Genomic DNA, 12,361 nt, shown 5'->3' on the forward strand with positions numbered 1-12,361 from the left:
GAGTCTCTCTCTGTTGCCCAGGCTGGAGTGCAGTGGCACAATCTCGGCTCACTGCAAGCTCCGCCTCTCGGGTTCACGCCATTCTCCTGTCTCAGCCTCCCAACTAGCTGGGACTACAGGCGCCCACCACCACGCCCGGCTAATTTTTTGTATTTTTAGTAGAGACGGGGTTTCACCATGTTAGCCAGGATGGTCTTGATCTCCTAACCTCGTGATCCGCCCGCCTTGGCCTCCCAAAGTCCTGGGATTACAGGCGTTAGCCACTGCGCCCAGCCACCGTGTTTAACTTTTAATCAAATATGCACACATCAACAAGTGTTCGTGGCTGCCTTGCCAGCTACATTTTCTTCTCAGACTCAGGCTTACCTTGCACAAAAGTAAATTCCTTTTCATATATTGCACCTTTGTAGAAACAAATGGATGGGCAGCTACTTGCTGGATTGTTTTGTCTACTATTCATTGTAATTGATAAAGACATTTAATGTTAGATGACACAGGACCCTGGAACCTATAAAATATCAAGAAAAATGTTAGAAAAACAACTATGCAGCCAGGACACATAGTGAGACTCTATCTGCACACACACACACACACACACACACATGCTGAATGTGGTGGTGCACACCTGTAGTCCTAGGAGGATCAGTTGAGCCTGGGAAGTTGAGGCTACACTGAGCCATAAATGTATCACTACACTCTATCCTGGGCAACAGAGTGAGAAGAAAGAAACAGAAAGAGAGAAAGAGAGAAGGAAGGAAGGAAGGAAGGAAGGAAGAAAGGAAGGAAGGAAGGAAGGAAGGAAGGAAGGAAGGAAGGAAGGAAGGAGGGAAGGGAAGGAAGGAAGGAAGGAAAGGAAGAAAGGAAGGAAGGAAAGAGGAAGGGGAGGGGAAGGGAGAGAAAGGAGGGAGGGAGGGAAGGAAGGAAGGAGGGGGAGGGGTGGGGGGACACAGGGAGGGAAGGGAGGAAGGAAGGAAGGGAAAGAAAGGAGGGAGGGAGGGAGGGAAGCAGGGAAGGCAGGCAGGAAGGCAGGAAGGAGGAAAGAAGGAAGGAAGGAAGGAAAACTATGGAGCCAATAAAACCAGTTGATTATTTTGATAGGGTTGTGATTGTTAAAGGAATTCTCTTTGATCTATTAAAGTTGTATTTGTTTCTGTCTTTTATATGTGCTATACTTGACTGATCATGTTTAACACTGAAGTTAAAAATCACAGTGATAAGAAAGCTTGAATGCTGAATGCTGAATATTATGGTTGCCCTTTGAAATAATGACCCTGTCTTTAATTTTTGGCTACTTATGCAGATTTTGTTGCTTATTGTACTCCATACTTCTGAAAGGGCAACTGCTATGGGGTTTCCTAGTTTTAGAAGGTAATACTTTACTTCATTGTGGAAGGAGCCAGAGAAGTAGACTCACAGAGATATTACAACATAATCTCATTTCCTGATTTATAAACATCTTGTTTCCCAGAGGATCATCTGGGGTCCTCATTTTGTGTGTGTGTATATGTGTGTTTTTGTTTTGTTTTGTTTTTTGAGACTGAGTCTCAATCTATCGCCAGGCTGGAGTGCAATGGTATGATCTTGGCTCACTGCAACCTCTGCCTCCTGGGTTCAAGTGACTCTCCTGCCTCAGCCTCCTGAGTAGCTGGGACTACAGGTGCGCGCCACCATACCCAGCTAATTTTTGTATTTTTAGTAGAGACAGGGTTTCACCATGTTGGCCAGGATGGTCGCCATCTCTTGACCTCGTGATCTGCCGACTCAGCCTCTCAAAGTGCTGGGATTACAGGCGTGAGCTACCGCGCCCAGCCCGAGGTCCTCATTTTTTAGGCAGTTACAGTATTGATAGTATGGTTAATAAGCTTTTTGCTAAATACTGAAGAATGCTTTCTCACTATAAATGACTATCAACATGGAGCTCAAAATTGTTCCCCAAATGCTAGAAGAATTCGTGCTAGTAATTAGTAATGACCCAGTCTGGAGATCATCTCAAACCACTTGGCAAGTCTCATCTTAAAGATTACTTAAAGCAGGAGTTTCTTAAACTTTAAAAACTATGGGTCATTTATATGAATAATAAGTTTTAGAAATTATTATAAAGATGTAAGGTTTCAAATGGCAACTAGTAAGGAAATAACTTTCACAGTTTGTGGAAATCCTCATTAAGGGAAGGGCAGTAGAATAACAACAACCTTTTGACTGCAAGGGTCAAAAGGTTAGGAATTTGGGGAATTTTTAGGGAATATAATAACATTTATTTCTCTTTATTGTTGCTCTTTTTTAAGGTTAGAGAGAACAAATTAGAATATTTTCCACCTATTATATGACAACATTTTATCACTACAGACTGGCTATGACAATGAAATTCTGGGCCAGGTAAAGAAATAAGAAATTGTGTATCCTCATACAAACTTAAAATATTAAAAATTCAGATAATTGATGGCTCACACCAGTAATCCCAGCTTGAGAGGCTGAGGCAAAAGGATGACTTAAGCCCAGGAGTTGAGGCTGCAGTGAGCTAGAATTGCACCACTGCACTCCAGCCTGGCTGACAGAGTGAGACCTAGTCTCTAAAAACAAAAAAGAAGAAAAGAAAAAAACCCAACAATCAGAGATAATCCCATAAGGCTGTATAAACCCTTTCAACTCCACCTTTCGAAGACCAACAGAATTCAAACTGTTTTCTGTGGAACACAGTTTTTAAAACCCTGCTTTATAACATGATTGATCCAGGCCGAGCCTATGAAGACACCTTGGCCAGGGTCACCGGTGTACCCCTGGCAGCTGTGTCCCTCTGCTCTAGGGTACCAGTGGCCTCACTAGTGCCATTACCATTCTGAAACTCACGTGTAACTGGCCAGGGTACAAAACTCTAATAGGAGAGCGAAACCACAAAATGCTGAAGCTTTGAAAATCTTGAGCCAGCTTGTCCTGATTTTGAAGGACACATTGCTTATCACCCAAACGAAGATTAGATTAGCAGTGCTGCTGGCCCAATCCTGTGAGCTGTGTAGTGTGTAAATACTCCTTTCGTTAGCTGGCCTATTAGAAAGCATAGCCCCCGAGAGGACTTATTTTGCCCCACCTCCTAGAAAACACCGTGACTTCATGTCGAAGGTGCCAAGGACAACTTCAGTTCTCCAGTCTCTGAGGAAATGTTTGTTTTTGTACTTGTAAGTTAGCATTTTATGGGGCAGACTGTCCTTGCTGAATTTCTTTCTGCTTTTTATTCCATCTGTTCCTCAACTCTTGCAAAAGCTAGCCATAACCATCTCTCTCTCTAGCTTCTGCAGTGGTAAGCCGATTGCATTTTTAGGATGACGTGTTGTCATCCATCTAAATGGTAAATAGGAAATGTAGGTAATACTCTAGAACTCTGATCCTTTTATTGTCAGTTAGGCTGTGTGTTAATTGCATTTGAATGCCCTCGACATTGTTCCTAGGACCTGCTTGCCGTGAGTTTGTTGGTGAAAGAAGATGTATTGGGGTGTATTGGGGCCATGGTTCATTGCTATATTTTAGAATTATTTTTGTAATACTATGAATTACATTTAGTGATTGTTTTAATATTCTATGTTTGGTTTCTTTGTAATTTTTTAAATCTCTCTTATGAAATGGAACTTTTTAATGCTGTTGTCATGCTGACGATTTTCTAGAGTTGCAGCTGAGATATACTGCACGGCCCTGTTTTGAATTTGTTCCCTCCATCTTTTCAGTCATCAGAATTTGACTTGGCAAGCTATCCCAGATAACCTGTGTAATGTTTGATAGTGTAAGAATAGTAATAATGTTAAAAGAAATGAGTTTCTCTTTGGCCAAAAGCTGCTTCTTGCTCTCACTTAAAACATTGCATGGCCTTGAGATGCAGCTCAGAATTGTTCCACTGTCGGCGGGGAGGGAGGAGTGTGATGTCATGTTATTAGTAATGTACACAGCTGCTGCTTCCAAGCTGTGGGAGAGTATATTGCTGTCTTCAGTAATATTTTCTCCTGTACTGAAGGCAGTTATCATCATCACCAGTTACTTTGGGCTGCTAGCATGTTATCTCAATTAACCGTGAGAATAAAATAGATAGTATCACTTATGTTTGATGTGTTTGAATTTTTATTGTTCTCGTTTTGAGAAACTGAGAGCAAATTATTTGCAAAATATGTCTTATGGTTAGGAGAGAAAATTGAATGTTCTCAGATTGGATAAACTAATCTAGTGTTGACATGTCATTTAGGGTTTAGATTCTCTTCTACCAACAATTCTGTGTCAGGCAGCCTCCCTGAGTCCACAGATATTAAATATTCTGTAGTTACCATCTTTACCTTTAGATGACAAGACGTTGAAGATAGATGACAGATAAATGCACATATATATACACATCCACATAATATATATAGATACGTACATATGTATTTGTACGTGTATAAATGTGGATATAACAATTTCAGTTCTTTAAAATTTTCAGAAAAGAAAATGGTCAAATCACCTTTACTAATATGGTCCAGAATTGTTCAGAATTCCTATTACCAGTTTTTATAAATGTCTAAATCCTTTTTAGTTTAATTTGGTTTTCTATTTCCCTTCAGCCAAAGAATGACTCAGAAACACCCATGGAATATACCACTGCTTGCTTGAAAACCTTTAATTTAATGAACACTTATTGATCAATCTCCAGCCTTCATATAGGACTATGAAAATATGGTGCTGCAGCCTAGATAGAAGCGCACATGAACAAATAAGAATAGTGAAGTATTGGGGGTGCTCATGTCGTCAGGGTAGCGTGGCCTCAGGACGGGGATTTAGGAGCTCCTAGGGTTTCAGTTAAACTCCCAGCTCTGCCAGTTTCTAACAAATGAACATGAACAAGTTACTTAACTGCCTTACTCATTTGTTTCCTCATCTACAGAAGGAGAATAATAGTAGTGTCTTGCCCAGGGAGGTGTTCAAGAGTATTAATGAGATAATGTATGCCAAGGACTTAGCCAGTGCTGGCCTCGAGTATCTGCTTTGTGGAGACACATAGTGGGACTGTGAAGTTCTTGTTAAGAAGAAGGGAAGGGGTTCAAAGTACCCCACAGAGGAGGCAGTGTCTGGGTGGTTGCTACCCAGGGGAAAGGAAAACGATATGCCAGGCTGAGAGCATTGCATGAACAAAGGAAGAGTACCCGAATCTTCTCTTTTGAATTATTTTAGGCACTCTTCTTTCTAAGGATCCCTTTCAAAGTATAAAAACCTGGTTTCCAAGCCACGGGCATTCCAGTGTCCCAACAAAACACCTTCCTCACCCCTCCTCAAAGAGCTTGATCTATTTTGAGTCTGGAGGGGGCATTAGTTTGAGTTTCCCCCTATTTGTACTTCTCAAAATCATGCCTTCTTTTTTAAAATGACAGAACTAGATTGAGTTTGGAGGCTATTGTTCACTCTGACCTCCAGCTCCTTTTCCATTATAATTACCCAGTCAATACTCCTTCATTTCTGTTGTTCTCTTTGTTTGCCCCCCTCTTTTGAATGAATTACTTTGCAAAGCTTTCTATTGAATTTTGCCCTCTTTTTCCTTTTCTGTTTGTCAAGGTCATTTTAAATTTCAAACTAGCTCTCCTAACTGCCAACCACCCCCACTCAATTGGGTATCATTGTTAAATTTGATAAGAATGTTTTTGATTTGATTCCATATTCAAGGCATTAATAAGCATGTTAAATTTAGCAGCATTCAGCCCAGTACCTAAGCCTGTGGAATTCAATTTGTTTGTGCTAATTTATTTGCATACATGATTTATGATCACCCCATCCAGACATAAAAGAAACTTGGGAAAGCATACCATGAAAATTCTGGGTAGAACAAGGGCTAAGTCATTGAATTCACTTCTGTCATGCTTTTCACTCAATTGTAGTTTGAGGGAAAAGGAAGACAATAATTTTCTTTCTGTCTCCAAAGACATTAGTATGACGGGGTTCAATACTCATTCACTGTTACAATCCATGTCCCCAGCAGCGCATGTTTGTCAGTTTCCATCCCTGACACTTAATAGCCAGTGACACTGAACAAGTCACTCATTTCCAGGAGCTTCAGTTCCCTCACTGGTATAATGGTGATCTGACTTACCACAATAAAAGGATTAGAAAGATCAAGCCAGGCTGGGGCGGGGATGGACAGGTGGGAGGGGATTCCAAAACTTGACACTGATCTCAAATAGAAAACGTGGTTTACATGGAGCGTAATTCTAGACAAGATCACATGCTATTTCTATAGCCTCAGTCCCAGGATATTTTTCTAGCTTGGGGCACTCTCTGAGGCAGGCCTGTAGGTTCTGGTGTAAGTGGAGATTGGGCCTGGAAAGCCTTAGAGAGGTCCTCTTGCATCCTGTTAGCACTTGGTTCATTTCTCAGTTCTGGGAAGACTTCAGGACAACAAATGGAAAGTCATTCATCTTACTGTCCTTATAACTTGGCTCAGACAGGAGAATCAGAAATTCCCAAGTCACACCAAGTGCTCCTCTGGTGCTGTAATTTGATAGCCCAATCCCAAACAAAGTGAGGAAGCCACACCCAAACCTTCCTCCAAAGTTAACCACAAAGATGAACCGGAATAGAGAGTGAGAGCAGGAACACAAAGATAAGCTGGAGAAGGCAGCTGGCTTGTTTGGGGCACAGCAGAGAGCCATGGATGTTATCACAGCAGCCCACCCAGGACCTGCTAGTTTTAGGGTATGTGAGATTTTTTAAATCTTACATTTAACCAATTCTCCTTTTATAAGTGTCAAAGCATTGCAGTGTACAGCTGCCTAGTAAAAGGATTTGTAACATAGATGCATAAATCGTTCTGTCATTCAATAATATAGTCTCTTAAGTAACAGGTAATGCTTCCCTGTCCCCTTCCCACCCCTCCTCACACCCCCCCACTCCCCACCTCCACCCCCATGCGCCCACCCCCAGCTTTCTACTTTGTGTGTGTTTTCTTCCTTTTTCTCAATTTGGTGTCTGGCATATTCAGAAAAACACGTGGGCTCCCTCTGGTGGTCATTCCAGGGTTCATGCATGTCTAACCTTCAAGTTTTAGTTACATGGCACAAGATGTTTGGATGAAAAGTGGAAATATTAGTAGTAAATGTTATTTTCATTTGTAAGATTCCTAGTACTTGGAAACCACCGAAATAACCAGCTTATTCACTCATTCATCCATTCATATGTGCACATATATAGTCTTCCATTCTCACATATTGTAGATATTTGACTTTGCTAAATGCAGCATAGTCTGGTCTGCAAGTCAGTACAGAATAATTGAGTTCCAGTCCTGTAAGTTAAACAAATTTTCTCAAGGAATGGGTCTATTAATCAGCAAGTTTTTATGGAATGCTACCGGTATATTAGACCAGGCATTGTGAAAAATAATGTGTTGCTCACCATTTAAAAAAATATATGAACAAGCTTTTTAATAGTTACAATGTTATATTACTTCCTTTTGTTGTTTAAATCATATTCCCATTTTATTTCCTCCACAGAATTTTATTCTCTGGTAACATATTGTTTTCCAGGCCAGATGACCTTATCATCTGGGTTCAGCTACGATAACAAAGACTCAAACACAACAGCATCTTAAATAGATTATTTTTCACTCATGTTAACTGTCCAAATATGAGCTGCCCAGGTTTAATATGGCAACTTCATGTTGTAACGTATGTTTGTGATTGAAAGTCTCTTATGGATCACCCTCATACTGAACATTTACCAAAAATATATACTTACATTTAAATATTTGTGTTTTGAAATCTCTCGTGACCATGGGTCTTTGTTACAGTTTTTCTTCTAGATTGAGTTATGACAATAAGTAATTATATATGATCATCAAAACAAAATAAATATTTTATAAATTTCTGTACAAAATTAATAAACATTAAAGTAAATTACTATCAGAAATGCATCACTGGGTGACTTGGCAAGTGTTTTAACAAATGAATTATTTTAAAAAGTCAATTTATGTACCTTTAGGAAATAGCATTTTATTTCCTAAAGAATGCCATTTTAATTCCTAATAATTATTTCATTCTTCTTCTCGGTTTTTATGTACGTAAGCACTGGGAAAACTCATTCACAAAAATAGGAAGCTGGGGATGGAAGTAGTTTTAAATAACAGTGTTACTAAATTCTTTGAGTCCTAGGAAACTCGTGTGTACTTCATGGAAAGCTAGAGATGATGGTGAAGTTGCAGTGGAGGGGTAGAAAGTGTTGCATTCTAGATGGATTTTTGGAAATAGAGTCCATAGGATTTTCTGATGAATTAAATACGAGGTAAGAGAGAAGGGACTCAAGGGTGACTTCAAGGTTTTTGGCCTGAACACGTGGAAGGATGCAACTGCCATCAACTGAGGAAGGGAAGGATGAGGGTAGAGTCAGTTTGGAAACCTGGTTTGAAGGTCCCTGTACTGGGCAGTATCCAAGAATGAAGTGTGATTAGACTTTTGCACTGTACCTGGGTCCAGTCAATAGCTAATAATGATAAACATTAGATTAGAGAGTGATAATGAGATAGATGGTAGGGATTTGCACTGAGTAGGACATGCCTGGGGCATGAATGAAATTAAAATGTGTCTGAAAAAAATGAAATAATGAGACATAAATCAGCAAGAATTTTATCAGGTTTATTTTGGTCCTCTATTATATGTTACAGATTTAAGATCATTTATGTTTATAAGTTAACTCTGTATATGATTTCAGGTGTCACCTTTTAAATTAATAAAAGGTTGATTTATGTAATATTTCAAGTAAAAACAGCTAAGTGAACCAGGCTAACAAAGCATTATTTAATAGACATCCTCAGGGACCTAATTTAATGAATAGGTAGAGGGATGTTATTTGTAACTTAGCTCACAAATTATTTCTATATGAATAGGTGACTTTGAATGGCTATGGTCTGCTTGAAACAATTTATTCTCTTAATTAGTTTAATCATTCTTTTTACAGTTTCTTACACTACTAAATGGGTTAATAATCCCCTTTTTCCTTGAGTAAATTAATTTTTCTAGCCTAGCCACAAATTTCTAATTAACAAAGTTTGAAGGAGTAAGGTAATTTTGTAATAGCATAAAGAATAACTGTATTTTATTTAATCCTTTTTGTTTTGTTTTGTTTTTTTGTTTCGCTTTTTTGAGACACAGTCTTGTTCTGTTGCCCAGGCTGGAGTGCAATGGTGCAATCTTGGCTCACTGCAACCTCCACCTCCCGGGTTCAAGCAATTCCCCTGCCTCAACCTCCCGAGTAGCTTGGATTATAGGCACCCACCACCATGCCCAGCTAATTTTTGTATTTTTTAGTAGAGACTGGGTTTCACCACGTTGGTCAGACTGGTCTTGAACTCCTGACCTCAGGCGATCCATCTGCCTTGGCCTCCCAAAGTGCTGGGATTACAGGTGTGAGCCACCGTGCCCAGCCCTATTTAATCCTTTTTATATTAACTAACATTTATTAAGTTTCTACTATGTGCCATGTAGACCCTGGAGATACAAAGTCCAGAAAGTCCAATGCAATGAATTATTGACTTCAAAGAGCAAACCACCTAATGGGGGAGAGAGATAGGTAAACGGATAATTATTTCAGAATGTGGTACTGAGAGAGATTGGAGTTAAGTACCAAAACACCAAAATACACACTCTAAGAGCCTTGTCACCCGAACCAGAAGGATTTCTGAGACAATAGTGTTTCATTTCATCTGTTATGGTTGCAGTAAAAACAAAAAAAAAATTTAAAAAAAAGTTTCTTTATTCACCCCCCACCCCAACATTCTCCCTCTTCACAAGGCTACAGAATTGTTAGGTTACTATATAACTCCAGACTTCTAAGTTACAGGTGGCAGAAAGCTGGATCAAGCCACCTTGAAAGCAAACAAGAGACCAGGGGCGGTAGCTCACACCTGTAATCCCAGCACTTTGGGAGGCTGAGGTGGGAGGGTCACTTGAGCCCAGGAGCACAAGACCATCCTGGGCAACATGGTGAGACCCTGTCACTACAAAAAATACAAAAATTAACCAGGCGTGGTGGCATGCACCTGTAGTCCAAGCTACTCAGGAGACTCTGGTGGTAGGATGTCAAGCTTGGGCCTGAGGGGCAAAGGCTGCAGTGAGCCAAGTTGGTACCATCACGCTCCAGCCTGGGTGACAGAGCCAGACCCTGTCTCAAAAAAACCAAACAAGAGAGGAAATTGGGGGCTCACGGTGGAGCTGGGCTTGGGCTGATGGGAGCTGAGGGCTCTGCCTCTTATTGCTTCTTCCCTAGCCTAGAAACATGGCAACCAACAGCTCCTGGTTCCTCCGCAGCAGCCACAATAAGAGAGCATAGGGGAAGGACTCTGGCTGGCCTATGGTGGGCCACATGACCCCTCCATCCCCACTCTGAGCCAGTGTAGGTGGGATACATAGCTTTGTTGATGGGAGGGTCTGTGCCCAGAAGGAGGAGGAACGATGGGAAGTGGGAACTGTTCGTTGCTCCTCCCCAGTGATGTGCATTCCGCTGACTGCCAAAAAAGCCCTGCCCCCTTCGATTGATGTACTCAAATAACATCATAATACAATCAATATCTCATTTCGGGCTAGTCTTCATGCCTTGTTTATGAACAAGTTGGACAGATGCACTTATGAGAATAATGTTAACATCACATTTTGCAGTAGCTGTGATTGCAATGAGCATTGTGCTTTAGAATGTCCATGCATTCCATTCAATCAGAATCAAATTTTCTTTTGCACCGTCTTCTTAACATATATGATGTGGAGATTAACAAGGTTTGATCTTAAGTCTTTTGAGCTACTTAGATGTGGGTGCTCCAACAGTACATGACTTAAGCAATCTCATTTTTCCTAGAATATTACAGGAATTGTTCCTTTTTAATCTACATTTTAAGTCTTTTAAAGTCTGTGAGCCAAATTTACATTCAGATAAGTCACTGATGTTTATATTTTGTGCCTGAAAGGAGGTGTTTCTGCCAAGAGTCTAAAATGAAGTCTAGCAAGACAGTGGATTTTTTAAAATAATGGTTATCTCTTTCTGATCATAAATATAATACTTATGTTGAATATTTGGAAAAATCAGTGTTTTTAAAAATCTTCCTCATGCCTGTAATCCTAGCACTTTGGGAGGCCGAGGTGGGCGGGTTGCCTGAGCTCAGGAGTTCAAGATCAGCTTGGACAACATGGTGAAACCTGTCTCTACTAAAGTATAAAAAATTAGCCGGGCATGGCGGTGTGTACATGTAGTCCCAGCTACTCGGGAGGCTGAGGCAGGGGAATTGCTTGAACCCGGGAGGCAGAGGTTGTAGTGAGCTGAGATTGTGCCACTGCATTCCAGCCTGGGCAACAAGTGAGACTCCATGCCCCCCAGAAAAAACTTCTGTAAATGCTGCCTCCCAGAGCTCTGTGTGTTTGTATAGTTAACATATAGAAAAATGTATACAAATAGAAACAAAATTTAGTTTACACTATATATATAGTTTCATATTCTTCCTTTTTCAATTAAATTTTTAAAGGATTTTTAAAATTAGTTAACATTGTCCCAACCATAATGTAGAATGAATTTCCTCTGCAATAATTTTTTATTTTTTATTTTTGGCAATAATTTTTTTAAATAGCTATTTGTATCATGTCAAAGTTACTTTTCACACCATCCCTGTCCCATTTCTGGAATTATTTTTGTTACATTGCTGTTGCTCTTCCTTCATTCCTGATGTTCTTAGTTTTCCTCTGGTATCATTTCTCTTCTGTCTGAAGAACTTTTTAAGAAATTCTTTTAAAGCAGTTGTGACGGCTGTGAATTCTAAATTTTTTCTCATCTGAGAGAATCTTTAATTTGTCTTTATTTATAAGGATATTTTCTTAATGAACAAATATTGATTCATTATCACCAACTAAAGTCCATAGTTTAAGGCTGGATGTGGTAGCTCACACCTGTAATCCCAGCACTTTGGGAGGCCAGGGTAGGAGGATCACTTGAGGCCAAGGGTTCAAGACCAGACTGGACAACACAGTGAGACTCCTCTCTCTGCAAAAAAAAAAAAAAAAAGCAAAAAAAAACTCTTTTTAAATCAGCCAGGCATGGTGGTACCTGCTTGTAGTCCCACCTACTTGGGAGACTAAGGTAGGAGGATCACTTGAGCCCAGGAATTTGAGGCTGCTGTGAATTGTGATTATGCCATGGTACTCCAGCCTGGGCAGCAGAGCAAGACCCTGTCTCTTAAAGAAAAAAAAGTCCATAGTCTATTTAGATTTCCCTCATTTTTACCTAATATCCTTTTTCTATTCTAAAATGCTATCCAGGACGCCACTTCACATTCAGTTGCCAGGTCTCCTTCGGCTCCTTTTGGCTATCCGTTTCTCAGTCTTTCCTTGTT

At 40.2% G+C, this 12,361-nt stretch overlaps 1 protein-coding gene across 5 annotated transcripts in view; it reads left to right on the top strand.

The window, feature by feature from the left end:
• Positions 1-12,361, top strand: part of RAPGEF4 (Rap guanine nucleotide exchange factor 4) — a 308,971-nt gene that overhangs the window by 181,541 nt on the left and 115,069 nt on the right. Inside the window, exon 1 of one of the 5 annotated variants that reach the window (XM_015110382.3) lies at positions 2,996-3,173. The exons of the other annotated variants lie outside the window; for them this stretch is intronic. Coding sequence (XP_014965868.1) covers positions 3,156-3,173 — 18 coding nt within the window. The 5' untranslated portion in view covers positions 2,996-3,155. Of the gene's footprint in view, positions 1-2,995; positions 3,174-12,361 lie in introns of those variants that run through there. 5 annotated transcript variants of the gene reach the window in all.

The sequence above is a fragment of the Macaca mulatta genome, chromosome 12 (assembly GCF_049350105.2).
Source record: "Macaca mulatta isolate MMU2019108-1 chromosome 12, T2T-MMU8v2.0, whole genome shotgun sequence".
NCBI lineage: Eukaryota > Metazoa > Chordata > Mammalia > Primates > Cercopithecidae > Macaca > Macaca mulatta.